This window comes from Erpetoichthys calabaricus, chromosome 10 (assembly GCF_900747795.2).
Source record: "Erpetoichthys calabaricus chromosome 10, fErpCal1.3, whole genome shotgun sequence".
Classification (NCBI taxonomy): domain Eukaryota; kingdom Metazoa; phylum Chordata; class Cladistia; order Polypteriformes; family Polypteridae; genus Erpetoichthys; species Erpetoichthys calabaricus.
The window spans coordinates 36,384,160-36,410,285 of NC_041403.2; the positions used below are offsets into that span (position 1 = coordinate 36,384,160).

Genomic DNA, 26,126 nt, shown 5'->3' on the forward strand with positions numbered 1-26,126 from the left:
CAACCTCTACAGTAAAACAGGCACACTCTCTACAATAGCCCTTCTGAATTTGATTCTATATTACAGCATTTGCCTTAATTTAAAACTCTCCTGGAAGTTTCAATTTCTTTTTACAGAGTGAACGTTCTTTCACTTTTGTATTAGAAGGAAAATAATGATCAAGAAATCATTAAAGGGCGGCACAGTGGGTAGCACTCACTGCTGCCTCGCAGTTAGGAGACCCAGGTTCACTTCCCGGGTCCTCCCTGTGTGGAGTTTGTATGTTCTCCCCATGTCTGCGTGGGTTTCCTCCCACAGTCCAAAGACATGCAGGTTAGGTGCATTGGCGATCCTAAATTGTCCCTAGTATGTGCTTGGGGGGTGTGTGTGTGTCCTGCGGTGGGCTGGCGCCCTGCGCGGGGTTTGTTTCCTGCCTTGTGCCCTGTGTTGGCTCCAGCAAACCCCTGTGACCCTGTAGTTAGGATTTAGCGGGTTGGATAATGGATGGATGAAATCATTAAAGAACATGTACATGAAAGCCTTACTACATTAGATGTTTTCACCCTGATTAAATTGATTTTATTAAATCTTTTTTGGCTTCTGGCTCCTTTTTCTGCCCCTACTGTAGTAGTATCTTTAGATGTTGACGAGGTGTTAAGACTGCTTAAACTGGGCTTACGTCTGGCAAATACTTCATACTACAGGCTTCCTCTCAGGATTTTACTTTTCACCACTTTGGCAGTAACATGTTTTTTGTTAGCAGCTGGTACATCTGTCCATTGCGACACATACACACAGGGACACAACTACATCAGACTACACTACAGCTGACAATAACTCTAAATGTCCCCTGAAAACACAGGAAGAACACTGAATTTCAAAGACACGTCACTGCTGTCTGCTGCACTATGTGTCACCAGTACATGTTTAAACACACTTTTAACAAAAACCATATTATGAAAACATCCATCCATCCATTTTCTAACCCGCTGAATCCGAACACAGGGTCACGGGGGTCTGCTGGAGCCAATCCCAGCCAACACAGGGCACAAGGCAGGAAACAATCCTGGGCAGGGTGCCAACCCACCGCAGGACACACACAAACACACCCACACACCAAGCACACACTAGGGCCAATTTAGAATCACCAATCCACCTAACCTGCATGTCTTTGGACTGTAGGAGGAAACCGGAGCGCCCGGAGGAAACCCACGCAGACACAGGGAGAACATGCAAACTCCACGAAGGGAGGACCCGGGAAGCGAACCCAGGTCCCCAGATCACCCAACTGCGAGGCAGCAGCGCTACCCACTGCGCCACCGTGCCGCCCATTATGAAAACATAAACCTTGTAAAAATAAACAATATAAATTAGCATAATTTGTAGATCATTTTAAAACTGTTATCTGGTGGCATGCAGGCAGCAAGGGTGAGGAACAGTAATTGCATTAACAAAGTCCATCAACAGCTGGCTCAGCGAAGTTTCTAGAAAACAGTCTCAATGCCCTAGGTGTACGTCTCATCTTTGACGTCTCAAAAAGGATGACACGAGAGAGAGTTGGAGGAATACCCTGAGCAATTCCTCACTGATGATAAACTGAAACTACTGTGGGCTACAATACTTTATATATATATATATATATATATATATATATATAAAAAAAAAAAAATCAAGTCTTTATCACTCGGATGAAAACCACATGCACAGAAAATACAGGTGCTGGTCATAAAATTAGAATATCATGACAAAGTTGATTTATTTCAGTAATTCTATTCAAAAAGTGAAACTTGTATATTAGATTCAATCATTACGCACAGACTGATGTACTTCAAATGTTTATTTCTTTTAATTTTGATGATTATAACTGACAAATAATGAAAGTCCCAAATTCAGTATCTCGGAAAATTAGAATATTGTGAAAAGGTTCACTATTGAAGACACCTGGTACCACACTCTAATCAGCTAATTAACTCAAAACACCTGCAAAAGCCTTTAAATGGTCTCTCAGTCTAGTTCTGTAGGCTACACAATCAGGGGGAAGACTGCTGACTTGACAGTTGTCCAAAAGACGACCATTGACACCTTGCACAAGGAGGGCAAGACACAAAAGGTCATTGCTAAAGAGGCTGGCTGTTCACAGAGCTCTGTGTCCAAGCACATTAATAGAGAGGCGAAGGGAAGGACAAGATGTGGTAGAAAAAAGTGTACAAGCAATAGGGATAACCGCACCCTGGAGAGGATTGTGAAACAAAACCCATTCAAAAATGTAGGGAAAATTCACAAAGAGTGGACTGCAGCTGGAGTCAGTGCTTCAAGAACCACCACGCACAGACGTATGCAAGACATGGGTTTCAGCTGTCGCATTCCTTGTGTCAAGCCACTCTTGAACAAGAGACAGCGTCAGAAGCGTCTCGCCTTTGGACTGCTGCTGAGTGGTCCAAAGTTATGTTCTCTGATGAAGGTAAATTTTGCATTTCCTTTGGAAATCAAGGTCCCAGAGTCTGGAGGAAGAGAGGAGAGGCACAGAATCCACGTTGTGTGAGGTCCAGTGTAAAGTTTCCACAGTCAGTGATGGTTTGGGGTGCCATGTCATCTGCTGGTGTTGGTCCATTGTGTTTTCTGAGGTCCAAGGTCAACGCAGCCGTCTACCAGGAAGTTTTAGAGCACTTCATGCTTCCTGCTGCTGACGAACTTTATGGAGATGCAGATTTCATTTTCACCATGGTATCCCTGTTCTTGATTGGCCAGCAAACTCGCCTGACCTTAACCCCATAGAAAATCTACGGGGTATTGTGAAGAGGAAGATGCGATACGCCAGACGCAACAATTCAGAAGAGCTGAAGGCCACTATCAGAGCAACATGGGCTCTCATAACACCTGAGCAGTGCCACAGACTGATCGACTCCATGCCACGCCGCATTGCTGCAGTAATCCAGGCCAAAGGAGCCCCAACTAAATATTGAGTGCTGTACATGCTCATACTTTTCATGTTCATACCTTTCAGTTGGCCAACATTTCTAAAAATCCTTTTTTTGCATTGGTCTTAATTGATATTCTAATTTTCCGTGATACTGAATTTGGGACTTTCATTAGTTGTCAGTTATAATCATGAACATTAAAAGAAATAAACATTTGAAATACATCAGTCTGTGTGTAATGAATGAATCTAATATACAAGTTTCAGTTTTTGAATGGAATTACTGAAATAAATCAACTTTGTCATGATATTCTAATTTTATGACCAGCACCTGTAGATAAATGTCACATATGCAATGTACAAAATAGAATTCTGAAATATTAGGTGTCACAACTCCTATGAGAGTGAGAATTTTCACATGCTGGCCAAAGACTATTAAACAGTATTGTATCAGACAACAAAAAACCTGTAATCAAATACCCAGCAACCATTTAACTTTATAGGTAGATTGTGTGTCTGTTGGCACCATTTTGCAGAACAAGGGTATTTAGTCTTTAAAGAAGTGGTACCATTAAGCTGCTTTAAATGACGTTAATTTTAAATTATTAACAAAAAAAAAAAGCCACCAAAACTGTGTTTTGATAAACGTTTTATTAAAAAAATGCACCAAAGTAATTAACCACAGAGCACATAATTTCTGGCAGTTTATTGCCTTATACAAATTTAACAACATATTTGCTCCATACAAATTAAAACATTCTCAGAACATATGTACAGAGTATTTCTGGAAACTTTAAAAATTAGGGCAAGAAAAACAGGGGGAGGGGAGGAAAAAAAAAAAAAAAAAGGCAGGTGAACACGCTGGCCGAGGTACAACCTTTGAATCATGGGCAGTCTATAATGGTCAGTGAAAAATTACCAAAGGCACTTGCCTGCTATAAGGAAATGAAAAATGAATTCTAGGAGAAATTAGATAAATGTTTATGGTAAGTATTCATAAACATTAAACAAGCAGTTTAATAGTTTGGGGGCAAGAAACAATGATATATTTAAAAAAAAAATAATAATAAAAAAAAAAATAACCATTTAGTTCAGAGTTTCAAAGTCTTTCACCACAGTCAGCGCTCTGACTTCTCCTTCGCTCATGTTTACTTGAGTGTTCCTTATTTTCATTGTTCTCCCTCCTGTGGGTTCTTTCTTTACTTCTACTACGCTTGTGCGCCTTCTCCTTACTATGACTACGCTCTTTCTTTTTGATCTTTTCATCTGCATCTACCTTCCCTCTACTTCCAGACCTACTTCGCTTGTTTGATTTTTCTGACTTGTGTTTATTTGATCTCTCTTTGCTTTTACTTCTGCTGCGTTTGCCACCTCGACTCTTGCTCTGACTCCTACTTCTATGCTTTCTCTCTCTGCTTCGACTTCTACTGTGTCTCTTAATTTTACGTTCATCCTTGTGCCGCTTCTCCTCCTTGTCATCTTTTTGTTTTCTTTCTTCAGATTCTACCTTGCTTCTTTTTTCTTTAGATTTTTCAACATCTCTAGATTTATCCCACTCTCGGTCCCTATCACTTACTCTTTCTTTTTCATGATCGCGCTCTTTCCTTTTACTTCTCTCGTTTTCCTTTTCCCTTTCCTTATCTCTTTCTCTCCTATCGTTTTTTTTCTCCTTACTCCAACTGCGACTACGCCGCCTCTCTTTGCTCCTACTGCGTCGGCGCTCAACTACTCTATCAGGACTTCGTGAACGTCTTCTCTCCTTGTCCCCTCTATCTCTGATCTCCCTTTCTTTTCTTTGCCTTTCACGCTCTCTTTCCAACTCCCTGTCAAAACTGGTTGAGCCATGTCCATCATGATGACTCCGACTCCGAGATCTTTGTGGAGACCTGCGAGGACTGGTAGATCTTTTTGGAGACCTACAATGGTGAGGAGGAGAGGAAAAACAAAACAAACAAAAAAAAACAAAAACATTTGATTGTTTCATTTAATAAAAAACAGTATCTTTCTGTAAGCAATATCTGGAAAAGTTTAAACTTCTATTTCAAGAGTAATTTGAAAAACAGGTTTTCTTAAACTAAAAAAAAAAACAAAAAAAAACAGCAGTCACATAAATTAACAAAAGTAAATTTAAATTACGCTTCAGAAAACCAAACAACATATTTTAGGTGTGAATTTAATATTGATTACTTCATCATATATTAATGCCAGTTATTTCTGAAGCCTCCTTTACATTACACGTTGACAAGCATTATCAAGCACAATTTAGAGACACCAGTTAGCCTAGCCTAACCTGCACATTGGGGATGAAGGTGCAAGTTCAAAAAACAAAACATGGTATGCAGTAAGCAAGTGAAGACCCAAACCCAAGGTCTCCAAAGCATGTACAAAGCCCTCCACAGATTTTGACACCCTTGAAAAGCTAATTGAACCTTATCTTCAAATCTTATTTTCATGTCTTTATGGTTATTAGACAAAAAAAATAAAACACTAACCTTGAGCGCCTACGATCAGTGTGTCGCACAGGTTCTTCAACATCATCCTTGCCATCTTTTTTAGCAATTTTTCTTGGTCTGCTTTTCAACTGCTGGTCTATCATTTTTTGAACTGGAACTGGAATTCTTGGGAAGAGGGTTGAAAACCATTCAAGTTTTGAAAGGAAAGAGCGAAGCATTTCACCAATTGTCATAACACAGCCTCCACCAGCTTTTACATCGAGCTCCTAAAAAGACAGCAGGCCAAATGATTATGAATATTTATAGTAAAGTTCCCATGACACAACTAATGGCTCCTGAAACATTTCATTTTTAAACTTCCAACACTATAAACTGTACTGATACTCCTAATTTCAAAATTAATATCATAGTCACAGAACGATTTTACAACTATTTTATAACTACATCTTTTTAACTGGTTTGGGCACTTGTTCTCTGTTCTTCAATTACTTCCATTTCAATTGTGATGGCTATATTATAATACCAATATTCACCTCTGTATTCATATAGCTTAAATATAAAAAAATTACATTAAGGAAAAAAGCTTAAGTAATAAATGTATTAAAAATTAATCGTTTTGGTTCTGTTACCATATACTCTATTTTTTTCCCTCAAAATATAGGTATCGTTTTTCTGAAACGGATTTATATAACAGGATTCTAACACACTTGAACAAAAGTAGATACAAAAATAAAAAAGCCAACAGCTATATCTCCTTTACAAAAAAAAATAAAACATTCTCAGATGACCGTTGTCTGAAAAGGGCCATTACCGCATTATCTCCTTCTTGCTATGTCATCTCACTGTTCAGGATTTGTTAGCCAGCTATTGTCAGGCCAAAACCTATAGTGCAAGCACACAGGAAGAGTAAGATTTAAACCAGCAACACAAGAAAAGTAGAGACCGAATGTAAAAATGTTCCTTGTATCCACAAACACAAAAACTACATTTTTATGTACAATTTCCAGTCTAACTATAATTGTAAGGATAGGTATCTACAAACAAAAAAATGCTAAAGTTATATAAATAGGCTTATAAAAATAAAGTGAGTCGGTGAATACCTTCAAGTGACATGGACACAAAATCCTATCAAATTGGAAAAAATACACAATTTATTTTAATCATGAGTTTATATACATTTTAACATTAAAATGGTCAAGGAAACAAAGTTTAGATGAATTATATAAAAATGATACTGTTTTAAGATTCTTAGCATACCCCATTTTTAGATAAATGTATACAATGTAGTGAAATAGTAAAAAAATAAAATAAAATACTGAGCATTATGAAATGCCACTACTCTAAGTGATATACATTTTCAATTAGTTGAGCAAATTGTTTTAGCCAGTAAAACATCCAAATGCTACACTAAGTAATCAGTACTCCAAGTGGCTATAATTTACTGTATAGCTGCTGATACAGGTGGTCCTTTCCTAGATTTATTCATGGCTAAGATCATCCAAGAATATAAACACCCAAATGTAGTCAGAGCAGCCATAGATCATTACCAAAAAAATGAAAAATAACCACAAAAGCATGACCTATTAATCAATGTATGGTTTACTGTTAACACAGATGGCAAATCCATGAAAAGTAAATCAACAAACATTCAAGTGAATGTCAAACTAAGAACTACATTAATACTGGCATAGGAAAACATGAATGAAAAGAATAAAAGCTGCATACTAATGAAAATGACCGCTTTGGGTTCTTTAAGCTACACATTTTCACTGACCTGACCCGACCTCAAGAACACACTGAACTGAGCATGAAAGAACATTCACATTGTGATGATGGTGAAACTGCTTTTATATCTTATCTTTGGTCTTCTGTACTACATACTTAGCATGCAATATATTTTAGGCTGAAGATTTTAATAAATAAAAATAAAAAAAAAACATTTTATTGTTGGACAATGAAAATTACATTTGTAATGATGAGATGGCATAATTTGTGAGAATTTGTGGTTTGCAAAGGAAATGCTTATATTTCGCTATATAAATGGATGTGGTATTAGGATAAGGAATTAAGATAACATGAGATTTCTTCATAGTGCCCCTGCAATAACGTTACACAAAGTGTATGTTCTCACTGCTAAATTCAACTATTTTTACATCTGTGTTTGTAACAGTAAATAAATACTTTATATGTTTAGTTTAAAATTGTTTGAATAATTGATGAAAGGATTGTAGGCCAATGAAAGAGGGGGAGAGGCAGATCTTAATTTCAAAATTTTCCAGAAGTATTTATTATTACTAAAAAAATGCATAAATTTTCATGTTTTGAGTATAACAATGGATAAAGGACATACAGATTATGAGACTGGAGTTGAGTGAGAATTTTTTTTGTCCTCCACTGATGTTTTTCACATTGTTTTCCGTTGTCCAGTGCTGGTCACAACTGGATTCCATTCTATTAGAATCTTTGTTATGTACTTTCTCCACAAAACTATAAGATCAACCACCACAACAAAATACATGGGATAAATAAAATATACAAATTAAGCTTACTTGACTTTTTTTTATGTCGGGGGGGGGGGGGGGGCGCAATAAAAATACAAGAGAATTGCACTTCACATTACTATACAGTTATAAAATTTAGTGTATAGAGCTATCTGGATTTGTTTTAAGGTATTACTTTTCCTAAACAATGTCTCACGCAATTTTTCTGGCTCAAGCCATTACTGATTTACTTCCAACATCTATTATAATGCACAACCTTAAATTTTAGTTTTGGTTACAAAGGAAACTTCCAGTATCTCCAACTGGTGTGAAACCACTCTCTTTCAATTAAACTGATAGTCATACTTAGTGCTCAATAAAATTTTAAAGAGGACAATTTCATTTCTCTAAATAATGTGCATTTTCAAATTACTAGTAAAGATTATGGTGCCTCTAAATGGCATGTTAGTTTGTTAGGCTTAAAGCCACTATGAACCTTTCATTTACTTTCAATTTAAGTATAAAATACATAGTCACAGTACTACCAAATTTCACTACACAGCAATTTTCTCTATATGACTAATTTGACAAACTGCAATAAATCCATTTCGATCAGATACACAGTGAAACATAACTTGGTTCCTTGTAATAAAACATTTAGGAAAACGAAAACAAACATTACCTTTGAGTCAAAAGTAAAAAAGATCAAGTTTTTATTAAACAAAGCTAGGAATTTCTTTCTGTGTAATATATTGATGATACTCACCTTCAACACCATTCAATAAGATATTCAGACTATTAATTTTGTGAATAATTTTTAAGACAGATCTAAACTCTAGTTATTTTATTTTTAACATTCAGCAAAATAATTAAGCCAAATGAAGGCAAAGGTGAAAATCAGTTATAATCATCACAATGTTAATCAGGATTTAGGGACAAAAAGAAAATAAATTAATTCTACACCCCCACCCCCCAAAAAAAGGACAAAAAACAAAAACCACTAAATCTCTATTCATACTTAAAATTGCAGAAATAAAAAAAAAGAAATTATTACCCTCGCAGACATACCTCCTCATCATCAAGGAATGCATCAAACCAATCCAAAAGGTCTGAAGGAGGCTGTGTATACCTATAACAGGAAAATATTAATATTTACTAAACACTAGCACTCAAAACACTGTTACACGCAGCTTTATGGATTCAGGTTCAGGGAAGAAACCATTCTAAGAACACCCTAGAAATGTACTTTTTATGTAAAAACACACCACTGCATGGATTCAATTAATAATTTCCAAATATTTTAACTATACATCCATCTTTTCTGATTTATCATAGGAAATATGATCATAAAGCCAAATTAAATGCTATTTTATCACCAACAATGGGCCTGTAGTAAGATTTACAAAGAAAAAAAAAAGTAAATAACAAATAAGAATTAATGTGCCTAAAAACTTAAATTTAGCCCAGTACATAAACTACAGAATACTGAATTTTCCACCTTTGTACCTTAAAAAGCAGCTTTAAGTGCAATTCTTGCCATTCTTTTTTTCCCTTCTTTTTTGCATTCTGTCGTAGCACATAAAATACAACACATCAGGCAAGAAATGTGTCTGTTCTGTTTGTGAGGTCCAATGTCCCTAATGTTCGTTATTCCTCATCACTCCATTATACACATTACACTTCAGGAACAGCATTCAATGGTTGTCAGCTCTCATGCACACAAAGCCCACCCATACAAGTAAAGCCAAAATAAACCCTACTTTTTTGAGCAAGACAAGCTGGAGTGATTCACTGGGTATGTCATATTATATGAACAGGCTTCACTGGAGGGCACCACCGACCACATCCATCTCACTAAAATTATGTAAATGAAGGCCATGACTTAAAACTCCCAGAAAAGCCTAGAAATTTGATTCTGTTCATCTGGACAAAGTTTTTTAAGTGGGAGAAATATTTCGAGACTTATCCAAGTCTCTTCCTCAGTCTCAATTGACTGCAGGTTTCCCCAACCTTATAAACAGTACCTTTGCTTAATCACAGAGACTAGCACCATTGACAAAGGGCCAGTTGATCAGTGATATGCAAATTGTCCACAGATTAGTAGACGTGTGAACCATTCATAGAGGGTTGAGGAATGGCTGCAATCACAGCATTGTAAGATGGCGACAGATGTACCCTTAGGCCCCCTCCTCTGTTCAGAGATGGTCGTTCCTTTTTTCAAAGGTACTGTTTATAAGGTTGGGGAAACCTGCAGTCAATTGAGACTGAGGAAGAGACTTGGATAAGTCTCGAAATATTTCTCCCACTTAAAAAACTTTGTCCAGATGAACAGAATCAATTTTCTAGGATTTCCTTACCTGGATTATTGAGCATGCATCGAGACTCCCAGAAAAGCCTTCTAATGTGACATGGTCTTGAGGGAAACAAATTATTCAAAAGACTGTTTTAACAAAAATCACCTTATTATTTGTCATTTATGCATACATTAAAAATCAAAATAGAAATTCTTGTAAACTATGATTTGCTTCCACTTGGATCTCCAAGTAATTTACTATTTTGTGACACAGAAATGTATTTTTCTATTTATATTTTATCATTACTTGCTTAAGAATGACATTTGTACCATGCTTCAAACGCTACAGTTATGCCTAAATGACCAACATTACGGACGCACTTCTACTTTAAATTAGTTAAACCTAGGCAGTAGGGTGTTGTACCATTATGCATGCAAAGAGAAGTCAAGCCAAATGACACCATTCATTGGCTAACTAAAAAGATTACAATATGCAAAGCTTTTGAGGAAACTCAGGCCCCTATTTCAGGCAAGATGTAGTTAGATAATAAAAAGTGTCACTTTGCTCGACTTCTTAAACCTAGGCATAAACTAAATGATGTTTCGCAAAAACCTTACAGCTGACAACCAGTAAATTATTACAAGAAGAAAAATAAAACTATTAATATACCTAGCAAGTAAACATTGTCAGGTAACACCACCTAAAAAAAACTTAAAACAATGCAAAAATAAATCCAATGTAAATGATACATACCGGATATACATGAAGCCAAGAGCCCTGATGTACGGAGAATCTGTGTGAGTAATCAGTCCCATTACTTGTTTCCGGGTTAGTTTAAGCGTAAACAATTTGTACAATAGGCAGAAAGCTGTAGATACTATGCCGCCAGTTCCAACCCCTCGAACCTAAAAATAATCAAATAAATGTTAAAAACACGATAAAAACATTTTATGTTGTTTTACTATATGTATATGAAAAAGTTAAATATACAAATACAGTCACTTAATTGGCATCAACAAAACTTATTGAATTGCATAATAAGGCAAAGAATCACGTACTTCTACTTACCCCGCCGCACATGCCAGTCTGGCCTGCTGTTTTTCTGCTGCCTTTTTCCCATGGTTCTATATGTGTAACCTAGCACAAAAAAAATAAAAGGAGGAAAATGAGCTTTTATATCAGAGCTGCTAATATTTTATTACCCTATTTCGAGACCATCCAAGTTTTTAGTCTATTATCATTATGGAAAACTATTACATGTAAGGAAAGGTTACATGGTTCCGTAAGGTAATCAATGTACCAGCAGACAATAGTACAACAAAAAAAATCATCTTTAATCTTAAGCCTGTTCCAGTAGAAATGACTGTACTTTGAAATGAGTTTGCACATAAAGTTCTGAAGAACTATTTAAAATTAAATTACATATAAAGGTTTATTATTTAGAGATCAAGACTGAAAAATAAAACTAACTTTTGTATACTCTGACATTTACCTGTTTATGTATTCATCACAAGTTCTTGTAATTAACAATTAAGATAAGTAAATCAAGCAGCCAGTCTAACTACATTATTCTGCAACAAGGAGTTTAGAGACTGCTAAGGTCCTCTGAAGTCCATGTTACCTGAAAAAGCCAGGTGTTGACAGCGACAGGTACCAAAATCTTCACTGATTTTTTAAATTCATTCAGTCACTCATTTTGCCCTAAAAGTAGAATTGGACGATTATCAAAATTTTCAATGATTCTGCCATTTCATTTACTGTGCCATTGCTATTTTTTTGCAAATGTGTTATTTTTGATTATTTCATGATTGCTGGAATTCATTCAATCACTCCTCAAGCCATAATGATTGGAATCTCTTTACTATTCACTAAGGTCATACCAGATAAAGCTGCCATGAATTCACCATCATATCAACTAAAAAAATCTGGCTGATAATAGAAACGTTCATGGATATCACCACACAAAGATTAGCAGTATTTAGTGAAAATAATAAAAAGGAAGTGACAGCTATAAAATGACATTTCCAGTTGTTTGATCTTTAGACCACTTGTGTATATTCCAAATGTCGAGTTGGTTTGTCTTTAACAACATGTTGGTTTAAATGTTTACATATATACTGCAACAGATAAAAGGCAAACAATTTCCCTTTCTCTCATAACTACCAGAAAATTACATCTAAATATCTGATTTTCCTTTAAAATAGCTTTTTCAAGAGGGCTTTGGAAGTTGAAATTTTTTTCCAGCCAACAAAGACTTTCTTATTAATTCAGGTATAACTTACAGCATAAAAGAAGCATTTCTTCCTACTGTAATGGAGCATCATGTACTGTAGTTCTTAAAATGGTAAGATACACCTTAAAAATCAATCTATCATATTTATATGACAAATAAAATAAGTGTAATTGTTCTAGTCCTGCATTTTCATTCCTCAACACACAAAATGTACACTAATAAATTGCTGATAAAAGTTTGAATATTTGTGTCTAAAGAGGTGGGTTGTTACTCATTAGTCTAATGTTATTTTATTAATTTAAAATTTTAAAAATAAGGCTTCAAATGAGTTTGAAAGAATGTACAACAGCTGCTTTTATATACATTTTGTTAATGCCATAGTAAAAAGATAGAACCTGACATATTGTACTGCCATATCCAGAATACATTTTCTGAATAAGGCTGTGTATTGAATACTTTATTCTTTCTTTCCTATAATAGCAAACATTAGAAGCATGTGGTGAAAAGAGTTACCACCAATGTTTTTTCCTAATGTTGAATGTTGAAGACCATTTGAGACAATGCTGTTACAAAACATGATAAAAGTGCTTCAAATAACCTTGCATTTTTTTGTTTAAAATGTTCTGTTGATGTTCTTTGCATATTAATACTATGCAAAGTTATTTTTGCTGTTGTACCTAGTCCAAGAATGTGCTTAGACTTTCCGCTTGCATACGATAAATCTAAATTTGCCCAAGTCGGTCCTCACAAACCAATACTAAAAAAGAAAATAAATGAAATTATACAGAATAGGCTGTTTATTACAAAAACACAACAGTTTCCATGCATTATTATGCAGATTCATCTTGAATTCTAAATGGACGGGTACCAGCCACTACAAAGTAAATTCCACAGAAATTACACTTTTATATTTCAGTCTGTATATGCCTGCCCTTAATGACTGGTAAAGATTGTGGTGTTATTTACTACTAGACAAAGAGCCCGTTTCGACAACGTAAGATGAAACAGGCACGAGTGGAATAGTATAATATATAATAAGTATAAGCACCACAAACCTGATATAGGTGTATTGAATGAATGCGTAGTTAGGCCTTGAGCTGTAGTCGAAATCGCCTTTCAGGCCTCTAGAGCTTTAATCGAAGTCGCCTTTCTCTTTGAATTTTTGCGGCCGTAAATCCGCCGCCTCCTGCAATGTTGGGGTTGGATGTCGAGGTCGCCTTTCTCTTTGAATTTTCGTGGCTGTAAATACGCCGCCTGCCGCGATGTCGTTCTCATAAGGTTTCTCGGGCAGCTGCGCAGAAGGCGACTGCGCATTCGGCTTCGGACGGATGTGAGTGAGTGAGGAGACTAGCAAATTATGTATTAAGATATTTTATGTATTATTTAATCCCAGTATCATGTATTAAAAAGGACGAATTTTGTTTGTGGATTCCTAGGGATTTGTGACGTAAGAAAAAATATTCATGACTGTACCCCTGGGGTTTGTTCCAAAAAGAAAGATTAAAAAATTTTGGATTTCAAATTAATTCTGGCTAGGGAATCCATTCCTGGGAAAAAGGGAACGGCCAAGCTCGCATATATATAGCGTGTAAAAATCGATCAAGAAATAAGAGTTATAGTTGAAAATAATTAAGGTGGCGCCATTGCTGCAGCTTGCACTTCATCAGACAACAGCTTTGAACAGCAACTTGAAATTGCAATGCGTCAGTCTGTTGCATCTGCATTATCTGTGCCAAGAAACTTGCCATCACAGAATGATGACAAGAAACTGGGTGCATCAGTAAAAGCTGAAATGACGGTGTTTCAGAGCAACAGCAGGCGCGGGCGTTGTTTAGAACAAGTGTATCAGTATCTGATGATTGTGCCGCCTACTTTAGTGGAGGCAGAGCGTGCTTTCTCAGTGGCTGGCGTACTTCTGCACGAAGGTGCGCTCTTGCCTGGACGACCGCACGCTGGACACGTTAATAATTATAATAATAATAATAAATTACATTTATACAGTGCATCCGGAAAGAATTCACAGCGCATCACTTTTTCCACATTTTGTTATGTTACAGCCTTATTCCAAAATGGATTAAATTCATTTTTTTCCTCAGAATTCTACACACAACACCCCATAATGACAACGTGAAAAAAGTTTGAGATTTTTGCAAATTTCTTAAAAATAAAAAAATTGAGAAAGCACAAGTATTCACAGCCTTTGCCATGAAACTCAAAATTGAGCTCAGGAGCATCCTGTTTCTACTGATCATCCTTGAAATGTTTCTGCAGCTTAACTGGAGTCCACCTGTGGTAAATTCAGTCGATTGGACATGACTTGAAAAGGCACACATCTGTCTATATAAGGTCCCACAGTTGACAGTTCATGTAAGAGCACAAACCAAGCATGAAGTCAAAGGAATTGTCTGTAGACCTCTGAGACAGGATTGTCTCGAGGCACAAATCTGGGGAAGGTTACAGAAAAATTTCTGCTGCTTTGAAGGTCCCAATGAGCACAGTGGCATCCATCATCTGTAAGTGGAAGAAGTTTGAAACCACCAGGACTCTTCCTAGAGCTAGCCGGCCATCTAAACTGAGCGATCGGGGGAGAAGGGCCTTAGTCAGGGAGGTGACCAAGAACCCGATGGTCACTCTGTCAGAGCTCCAGAGGTCCTCTGTGAAGAGAGGAGAACCTTCCAGAAGGACAACCATCTCTGCAGCAATCCACCAATCAGGCCTGTATGGTAGAGTGGCCAGACGGAAGCCATTCCTTAGTAAAAGGCACATGGCAGCCCACCTGGAGTTTGCCAAAAGACACTTGAAGGACTCTCAGACCACGAGAAAGAAAATTCTCTGGTCTGATGAGACAAAGATTGAACTCTTTGGTGTGAATGCCTGGTGTCACATTTGGAGGAAACCAGGCACCGCTCATCACCAGGCCAATACCATCCCTACAGTGAATCTTGGTGGTGGCAGCATCATGCTGTGGGGATTGTTTTCAGCGGCAGGGACTGGGAGACTAGTCAGGATAAAGGGAAAGATGACTGCAGCGATGTACAGAGACATCCTGGATGAAAACCTGCTCCAGAGCGCTCTTGACCTCAAACTGGGGCGACGGTTCATCTGTCAGCAGGACAATGACCCTAAGCACACAGCCAAGATATCAAAGGAGTGGCTTCAGGACAACTCTGTGAATGTCCTTGAGTGGCCCAGCCACAGCCCAGACTTGAATCCGACTGAACATCTCTGGAGAGATCTTAAAATGGCTGTGCACCGACGCTTCCCATCCAACCTGATGGAGCTTGAGAGGTGCTGCAAAGAGGAATGGGCAAAACTGGCCAAGGATAGGTGTGCCAAGCTTGTGGCATCATATTCAAAAAGACTTGAGGCTGCCAAAGGTGCATCGACAAAGTATTGAGCAAAGGCTGTGAATACTTATATACATGTGATTTCTCAGTTTTTTTATTTTTAACAAATTTGTAAAAACCTCAAGTAAACTTTTTTCACGTTGTCATTATGGGGTGTTGTGTGTAGAATTCTGAGGGAAAAAATGAATTTAATCCATTATGGAATAAGGCTGTAACAACAAAATATGGAAAAAGTGATGCGCTGTGAATACTTTCCGGATGCACTGTATATCGCTTTTCTCAGTACTCAAAGCGCTATCCACACAGGGAGGAACCGAGAAGCGAACCCACAATCTTCCACAGTCTCCTTACTGCAAAGCAGCAGCACTACCACTGCGCCACCTGTGAGGACGTTGTGCTTTCTATGCTCTTCTTACCGCAACGAAAGATACATGTACTTATATGACAGCATGAACTGCTTGTAGATAAGGTTAGTCTTATTTGTGTCAACATATTGCAGTAGTTTTATTAAAAATAAGTGTCGGTCGTTCTAAAACCGTTCACATGTGAGATGCCCGTGCACTGTGTCATCCCCGGGAGCCCGGGAATGAAATGCGGGATTTCCGAATTCCCAGGAATGGATAAATCCGTCCGGGAATGGATTCCCTAATTCTGGCTGGCTGTAAGTAAATAAATAAAATAAATCTGCTGGAAGTATACATGATTTGCATTGATGTCGGCTCAAAGCCATGATGTGTTAAACTGAACATTCTTGGACAGATGCTTAGATATATTGAAGTCTCAGATTTAAAATGGTACCCCTCATACAGACACTTCTCTGCACATGCCAGAATGTCTGATTATCTTTTTTGGTGCAGTATTGGTGAAGGAGTTAAGATTTTGTGTCGACTGTTCAAGAAAGGGCACACAACATTTTCAACATTTTGACTGCCTTTTCTGCTTCTTAAATAGTGCAGATGGGATTAGCAATGCTGACAGGTCATTTTCAAAGTTTTGTCCTCAGATTGTACTTTGTTCATGAATCATTGTGTTTTCAAAATAAATGTTAACCCTTCATCTTAAGCCTGCTCTTTTGCAGGTTAGTTAGTTTTCTTTCTTTCTGGAACAAAGTCTGAGCCTGTTCCAGAAAGCAGGATTAATGAATTATCCACATTGTTGGCCTCACAGAGGCCATTTGCTCAAGAATCTGTTCCAGAAACACAGGTTTGGCTAAATCTAGATTCTTCAGGAAAGGAATATGCCCGATTTCCATGGCACAGTCTAACAGTTAATTTGTATCCTAATATCCATTACAGATATTAAAAGTCAGATGAATATTATGTATGCAAGAACAGAAAAATGCATGTTTGATATTTAAAAGTGGGATCAAAATTTTGATGGTATCTAGCATAGTTAAGTGAACTACTTGTATCTTGAAAAGTTCAAAAAAATGTTCATGTTACTGAGGTTTATGTTAAGAAATTCTGTGCAGGGCTCTAGACAAAAATTTACCTCAAGGAGTCAAAGACTTGTAAAAGAAAAGAAAATTAGGAGCCAATAGCTTTGATTTTGGTGCCAAATAATCAAATGTGTAAAACATTAATCTTTCAGTCCCTTACCAATCTAACCTCCATGTACCATGTCTGATTCTTTTTATTCTGCACAGTGTATTCCTTGGTTGTATTTTTGTGTCCATCTTGACGATTTGGATAACTAAATATTATAACTTTCACACTGTGTAGTCATTAAGAACAGTGTAATTTATTCAGACTCTTGAGGCAATGAATTTCAGTGTCAGAGGGCTATCCAATGCAATTTGGTCTTCTTTTTCTCTTATTTGAAGTGAGCCAGCAACTTACTTAAAATACATTTTGAACAACTTTATCTGTCCAGTGTTCATTTTGTAAGCAGCAGACAGGAGGTGCTCTGCTCCAGCTGGAGAATAAATGTCCTGCTCATTAGATGGAACAAACAGGCAGTGTTAAGAAAAAAAAAAAGTGACAATAGGTTATTTTTAAATAGTTTTAGCTCAGTGTTAGCTGTCCAGTGTACATTTTGTAAACAGAAAAGCATTTCAATGACAAAGGCTCAGTGGATGGAATGGAGAGACTTATTAAATATGAAAATAATATACAAGACTGTCTATGGTTTTTTTTAAATACATCTTGAACAATTGTAGTATCAATTCTATAGTAAATGCTTAGCTGTGGAAATAACTGACCCCCAACCTCCTCCTCTGGGTGAGGAGATGGAGGGGCACAGTAGATACAAACATGCTATAGATCAGTGCTCCGCAACCGGTGTGCCTTGAGCCAATACAGGTGTGACGCGGTCAAATAAGACAATTTTCTAACTAAATAATATTTCAACGGTCCTCCTTAGAAACACAATAACGAGAATACGTGCAATGAAATATTCGCGTAAATAGCCTTTTAAAGGTTTCATAATTTTATGTGTCATTTCTCTGAAATAATAAATCCCATCGCCTGTCGCCTACGACGTAGGCCCTACGTAGTCGCCAGACAACTCCGTAGTATGCTTTGATAGGCAGATCGCTCCGTGCCCTCACCTAGATTCAATTCAAGCTGACGTATTAGTCGTGCTACGTCGCATTCACTCGTCTTGCGACTGTAGTTATCATTCATTACTATTAGTTGTGTTGCTGAATTGTGTATGGTTAACGTTCTTCGTGTGATTCATATTTAGTTTTATACCCCTTTAAATATGGATAAATTTTTACGTGGAAAAGATTCGTCTTCACGTACAGATGATGAAGAACCCAGCACAAGTGTTGCAAAAAAAAACCAAAGAAGATTGTGAAAAGGAAGTACAACGAAGACTACATTCGATACGGATTCTCGTGGTGTGGTGACGAAACGGCTCCAAAGCCACAATGCATCATTTGCGGCGATCAGCTATCAAACGAGGCAATGGCACCCAGTAAACTAAATCGCCATCTAAATTCAAACCATCCCAGTTACGCCAAAAAAGACAAACAACTCTTGTGTTAATTAAAAATGATAAGCGGTCATGCTTAAAAGATCTTGACCAAGAACTTCGGGTTGCGCTGTCAAATATTGAGCCGAATATAAAACTTTTGTGTTCATTGAAACAAGCGCAGGTATCACATTAATCAGTCATTATGTTATAATAATTATTAAGATTGCATAAAAGTTAATATAGTATAGTTTTTATGTATGTATACTTATAATAAATGTATACTTATAATAAAAAATGAAAATTTATTGTAATATTTGTGTATTAAATTCATATCTATATATCAGTGGCGTAGCTGGAGATCATGTTGCCCGGGGCGGTGAAAAATTTGACGCCCCAAAGCTGAAAGAATTTTTTTTTTTTTTGCGCCTCCTCAAGGAACAAAAAAAAAAAAGAAAGTACTGTAGTTTGGACACCCCTAAATAGCTGGCGCTCGGAGCGGAACCACAGCCCCCCCCCCGCGGAATTCTAGGAAGAACTTTGGTGTGTCGTAGGTGAGAAAAGGTTGCGGAGCACTGCTATAGATGACTACATGATAAGCTTATTACAGACACTGCACACTATTTTAACTACTTTGTTTTCATTTTGCAAGGGACACAGCAGATAATGATTACCACTGAATGCTTTCAACAAGTTTTTAAAAAACATTTGATTAGTTTTAGTCTGCCATGATCAGTTGTGCATGCAATAAACAGAGCAAGTTTTATAGGATTAAGACACCTACTGTGAAAATGAGATCCTCCCCCAATTTAAAGGGGTGGTCATGACAGGCAAGGAACTTGAACTATTTCATTCACACACTTTTAAGTACTCGTGTCACACAGGTGAAATTTGAGCTCCACAACAAGTCTTTCCCATGGAAATGTCTTTTTTTCCCCTCTTTTTGTTACCTGAAAAAAACAACCTGAGTAAAAGTTTAAGAGCAAGGCACCATGTATTGTGTGAAAGTGGATTAGTACATTTATTTTAACAATTTATCTTTTAAACATCTTTGTACAGAGATCTTGGCTGTCAAATTAATGCATAATTAATTATTGCTATTATTAATATTTGACTAAATCTTATTTTCCAAGTTTCTTTGTGGATGAGTTCCTGTTGAAGAATTTATTGGTAAAACAACAAAGCGCACACGTCAAAACGACTAAAGTAACAACTAAAATTGGCAATTATCAATACCATTTTAATACAGTTTATTGTCCACCATCAATCAGAGTACTCCATTAAAACAACAACATGCAATAATACACGTATGCTTACTCCAAGTCAGAAGGAGCAGCTGAATTCCATGGACACAGATATCTTAATAACAGGGAACTTACGTAACGGGCAGTTGAATTTCAAATGTTGTACAGGTCTTCCTTTAAGGTTTTTCCTTTTTTGTGTTTTCATAATGTGTTGCGTCATATTCAGCTTTTCATTCATCATTCTGACACAGGTGTAACCAGTCTCTCCTTGAAATTTACCATTTGGAATACATGACCTCAGTGTCAGCTGTGCAATGTAGTTAGAAATAATGTCACACACATCTCCAAGTCTGATGTCATTTTTGCCATGTGTCATGTAAAAACCAACCGTTATTGGAATGAGGCTCATGGATCTCCAAGGTGGATCTCCAACGGCAGCAAAAATAGTTAAAGTCTTGGCCAAGCCTCAGAACTGGGCAAAGAATGGTTAAAGCAGCATGTGCTCACTGACATCAACAACTGTTATAAATGATGATAAACACTGCTTAGTGTACTCACCTATTGTGTCCTGAATCCAGTAAAGTTCTGACTTTCCTTAGTATGAACACCCATACTACACATGCCAGCTTCTTAGTCTAACTATGGTGCCCTTTGTCTCAACTTTCTTTGCTCGCTGCTCGACTATATAACCTCATTGCTACTTCCCTTGCAGCTGACAGTAAGGGAGTACTTACTGGATTAATAAATCCAGATCTGATTTGTGTGCATCATTTGAATATGCAAAATGGGGAGGACCAACAAGGTAGGGTTTCAAAACCCATTTATCTAGGGCCTGCTGGATGTTGCTTTGTTGTTAAAATTGATTTGATTCAGCTTAGCAAATTTGATTTATAGACCTGCAATTTCACAAGGAGGCTAAGTTGAAACTTTGTTTTCTTCATAAAGAGCACTGTGATTTGGAATAATGGTAGGAGGTGGTTTTAGGTTTTCCTAACCGGTGTTTAGCCTCAAATTGGCTATATGTTTTTTTTACTTGCATCTCTAAACAATACAGAAAAAAAACACATAGATATATTTAGACATTAAAGATGCAGTGCGCCAACGCTTGTCATGAATTAAGAGCTACATTTAAACTTTCCAACCGAGTCCAATTTCCCCTCTTGTCTCTACTGCCAAATGCAGTAATAACCACGTTACAATAATGTGGTTAGTTGTGTAGTTTTCCAGGTCAATAGTTGTGGGTCTAATCCTAGTCCAGCCACTTTCTTTGTGGAATGTGATCATTTGCCCTATGTCTATTTGTCTTTTCTCTGAATATTTAGATTTTTTCCAGAATGTTAAAGACATGAGGGACTAGTTAGTAACTCATAATTGGAGCACATTAGAGCGAATTCTGCCAGAACACTGTACTGCCACTCCACTTATAACACTCCTATGCACACTGCTCACAAAAGCACAGAATACTGGTTCTTTCTGGTAATGGCTTTCTTGTACACAACATATTTTATTTCAAGTTTTGTAATACTCATAATTTAAGCCATTAATTACTAAATAGTGTTAAGGTGGACCAATAGTATAGCCCTATTAACAGCTGCTACATAAATATCACAGTATGAAGAGACTTAAAGAACATTTTTCTTTACACTTCTGACACTAAAGTAACACCAACTGCCTTTTATCCCATAATATAGAGGCAGCCTCTTTCTTCTTTTTCTTTTAACCAGATGCACTGAAGAGCACTGATGTAGCTTGGCACCATTCTCTCCTTTCAGCAATAAGTGCTGCCAGCAATGGGGCTCTAATTTCTTTCCTTCAGTGATGTGGAGACTGGCACTGGAAGTCTTATTTATTTTTCATATGAAAGCAAATTTCTGATGCTATCCACAAACAGACTTAAAGGGAAAGCAGTTGTTAATTTTCAAAGGAGAAGCTGAAAAATTAGTTTCCTAAATTAGTATTGGACTATTTTTTCACACTTCTCTTTCCTTTACCTTATTATCCCAACACCAGCTTTCTCCAGTTAATAAATAACCAAAAATAAAGGGGTGTCATATTATGCAGAAAATGTAAACATTAATCTCTGCACAGTTACTGGAACTAACAGTTACCAACATCCCATAACGCACACATCCGTACTGCTGATATATCATATGCTTGTTCCATTGCATTATTTTAAGTTTATTCAAGTGTTTAGTTATATAATGTGTTAACGTCAGTAATGTGTTTATTTTTACACAGTATGTGACTGCTGAATTTATATTTAAATATTTATTAGGCATATACTATATTGAGTAAATACTTATTTACTACTGTGGACCAAACACACAAGTTTTTCACTCACTGACAGTAAAAGTGACTTGACTTAACATGACGACATTAGGATGACATCACTTCAGAACCAGGCAGGCATTTGAATCACTTAATCATTAGAAGCAAACTTTAGTCAGTTATAAACCAAAATGGCCCCACATACAAACTAGAAAAAGACTAAAACTATGCAAATAAAAATAAACTATTGTTCTCCATTCTGTCTGTATGACCACACTTGTGCTGGCAAAAGCCTTTGAATATTCAATATTTAAATACAATGTAAAGGTCCCATGTTTCAGAAAAAAAAAAAAAGGATAGGACGTAAGGTATAAACCAAGCCTATCAATCAATCAATCAATCATGCTTTTAGAAAGTTTACAAATCATCTTCTACCAAAGATAACCATAAAAACAGAAAATGCCTTTTTGATTAAAAAAAAAAAAACAAAAAAACATATGAAATGTTATATTTATATGACATCATTTTGTGACACAAACATAGAATATAAAAATTTGACAAATTCACAGCCAATTTTGTAAATGGTAAACTCCTGGTGGGGCAAAGGAATTTTAGCTAACTCCTTACCTTTTAACAAAATGTGTTTAACTCAGAATTTTTGACATCAAATTTATTCTCTAATAAACATACACCCCTCAAATAGAATAGCATATATGGAAACAAGAAGCATTGCCTCACAGTGGTTAACTGCTGAAGTGTCAAACATCAACACTGAATAAAAAAAAAAAAAAAAAAAAAAAAAAGTATAGTTCCAAATTCATCAAATCTATACACTATACATGCAGCTCTGAAGGGGTTACTCTAGAACAGTTAAACCTCTGTTGATTTTCAAATAAGGTCAATTATTCCTTCCCAACAGCATTTCCATCAATAGTGAAAAAAGTTTCTGGATTCAAATTTTACTGATATTTTATGGTTTGAACCTGTAGTGAATAATTTAAAATATTTTGAAAAGTAAAATTCAACAGATTTGGAGACAATTTGATGAACTACCAGACTTTTAGATTCTCTAACCTACAATTGGGTTTTTACAGGGATCAAAACAGTTGCTTTTCAGGTGACTTCTGTAGAGACACAATTTTTCCTCAAGTTATTTTTAGCACTAACAACCAGACACAGCACCAAGCTCCCTAAATAAAGACTGTAACCCTGAAATCGGTTACATTATATCAATTTTTCATATTTTATTTATAATAAAAGTGGTTAAGACACATACCCTGTGTTGTGTGTGTAGATCCCAATTTCCCAGTGCAATGACAGGGACACCAAGCTGAGAAAGGGTTTTGTCCTTTGGATGAGATATAAAATGAAGGTCCCGACTCTCTTCGATCACAAAAGATCCCTGAGGATCCTTCGAAAAGAGTAAGGTGTACCACGATGTCCTGGCTAAATTGACCATCATGGCCTCATCCATTCTGGACCCCTAATCATTCCTTGTCCTTTACTGGCAACTATTTTTCTCACCCCTTCACCATCTAATGTACAATCAGCATACTGCAACACAAATGACTGCTATAGCATCATTTGGGTTGATGCTACACACTGGTGGTAGTTGAAGTGGATTCCAAATGTCTATGTAAAGCAGTCTGAGTAAGGTAGGAATGTGGTATATAAACGGCATTTATTATTATTATGGGTGCTGATGAAAAATAAATGCCCAGAACCACATGCCTTTTATGTAAAAGGAACTACACCAGCTTTATAAATAAAATTAAAAAAAAAAACACTTTTGTGTAATGTTTAAAGCTCTTAATTTAGCTCTTTTACATACCATAATGTAATCTGGGGTTGGCAATAGTAATCACAACACCTCCTCCCTAAATATCTAGCTTTGACATAAACATTAATGTATTTTTTTTCTGCAATGAAGGTCGCTGTGATTTTGGTTTCCGAGTTAAAAGTTAAAGATGCGGACTAATCTTGGAATTAAGCTACAATAAACATGTATTTACAGAAGAATTCGGCATGGTTTACATCTAAAATATGCAACAGCAATACAAAAATTAAAACAGAGGAATTTAAAAAAATCCAAGCAATCCTTTATTAAGAAACTTCCTTGCCTCCACCTCAGTAATATATCCCGTGCTTGTTCATTCCTCCCTTTTTCTAGTGCCGAGAAACTTGACTATGCATTTATTACATCTTGCATCAACTACTGTAACTCCCCTACTGGCAAGTGCCCTTTCTGATCTGTTATCACAGCTCCAGTTGGTTCAAAGCTCTGCTGCAAAAGTCCTTGCACAAGTCTGCAACAGCAACCACATAACACCAATCCTACGCTGCCTTCACTGCCTCCTTGTGCTTTTCATTATTGGATAAAGTGATCTATTAATAAACTATAAAGCTTGAACTGGTTTTGAGCCAGACTATCGAAGTATCCTCCATCACTATGATCTTGTCCACCCACTATGGCCCATGGATTCTGGCAATCTTGCTGTGCCCCAAACTAAACTACTCTATATGTGACAAGAGCCTTCAGCTCTACTGCACCCAAACTTTGGATTGTCCTTCCTAAGTGAATGAGATCATTCTTTTTATTAAAAAAAAAAAAACCACACAACTTAAAACATTTATGTTAATAAAGTCATTTAACTTACCCTGATATTTTGACCCTTCTTTGTCCAGATGCTCAGGATGATGTGTTTGGATCATAAACGTTATTTGTTCATGGTTTCCTTACAGCAACTGCATTTTATTCTGGTTTACTGTATGTTACTCTATTTCAATACATTGAACATCCAGTATTAATCTTTAGTGTTTGAGGATATTATTTGTATCCAATGTTGTGTATGTCCTGTTACTGTTTCTGAATTTCTGGAAAGCACTTTGAGCATGGGAAAGATGCTACACAAATAAAACGTATTAATACTTTTATGTTTAACTCTATGAGAACTAAACATAGCATACCAGATATGTATTTTTTGCAGCTCAATTAAATACCCCTCAAGTGTCATCTTCGCATAAAGCACGCTTTCTGGTGGCTATGCAGTAACGTGTATGTATTGTTTCATGTAGTTTAGTGCACTGCCTAGTTTCTCATCACACACATCTCATTCCCAAAGTGCACTGCTCTATTTAACAAGGCATTCTGTCTATCAAAGTGCTTATTCTAAAAATGAATGGAAATGCGCGTTCGTTTTTCATACGATCGTCGGTAATTTGGATGCGGCAAAAAGGAGGCCAAAGAAAAACACATCCAAGAGAACATATATTCTTGGCAGATATTTAACACTTCTTTCTCGGGCGGGAGGGCGGACGACATTATGAGGGGGAACTGCTGTCGCAGGGACCGTTATCAAGTCAATGAGAACACAGGCCTGATCCCCAAGCACACTGGTGACCTAATTGCACCGGCCACCCGGTAAATGATATTCCACTCAACAAGCAAGTACATACCTTGTTTATATAAAAAAGAGGCGACAAGTGAGAACACTGAGAATACATAACAAACGTATAATTATGTCCTCCCGCCAGTAGATCGGCCCCCAATTTACCTTGAAGTAAATCTCGTCCACGACCTCGTGGTAGGTTTTCAACTCGTACAGCTGCACCTTAAAGTAGGGGGATGAGAGAACGTTGGTCAGGATCATGGGGTTAAGATTCATAGTCTTCTCGTTGCCCCAAAGGGGTAGGACGTTCCCCTGCTTTCCGGACGCCGCTGGTTTGTTCGCGGCCTGTTGCTGTTGCTGCTGCTGAGTCCCAGCCACCAACGCAGTGTTGTTAGCCATATTGCAAGAACTGCACACGAATCCAATGCTAAACTATTTCATTAAACCGACATAAAAAATATCGCCCTTCCTTTCGGATTAAATAAGGGCTGCACGTTTTGCCAGCCCCTGACAATATCCTCAGACTACTACACTGTTTTGTTACTTTTTGCCCCCCCTCCCCTTTCATAAACACCTTCTCTCACACCGGAGCAGCCGGGCAAACAA

At 36.9% G+C, this 26,126-nt stretch overlaps 1 protein-coding gene across 1 annotated transcript; it reads right to left on the reverse strand.

The window, feature by feature from the left end:
• Positions 1–3,528: 3,528 nt before the first annotated feature.
• On the reverse strand, positions 3,529–26,094 carry prpf38b (pre-mRNA processing factor 38B). The gene is made up of 6 exons (XM_028811086.2): positions 25,686–26,094; positions 11,192–11,260; positions 10,877–11,028; positions 8,898–8,958; positions 5,389–5,615; positions 3,529–4,812 (listed from the first exon to the last, which is right to left on the reverse strand). Exons 1-6 carry the CDS (start codon positions 25,917–25,919, stop codon positions 3,996–3,998), a joined length of 1,560 nt encoding a protein of 519 aa, XP_028666919.2. The 5' UTR covers positions 25,920–26,094; the 3' UTR covers positions 3,529–3,995.
• Positions 26,095–26,126: the final 32 nt, after the last annotated feature.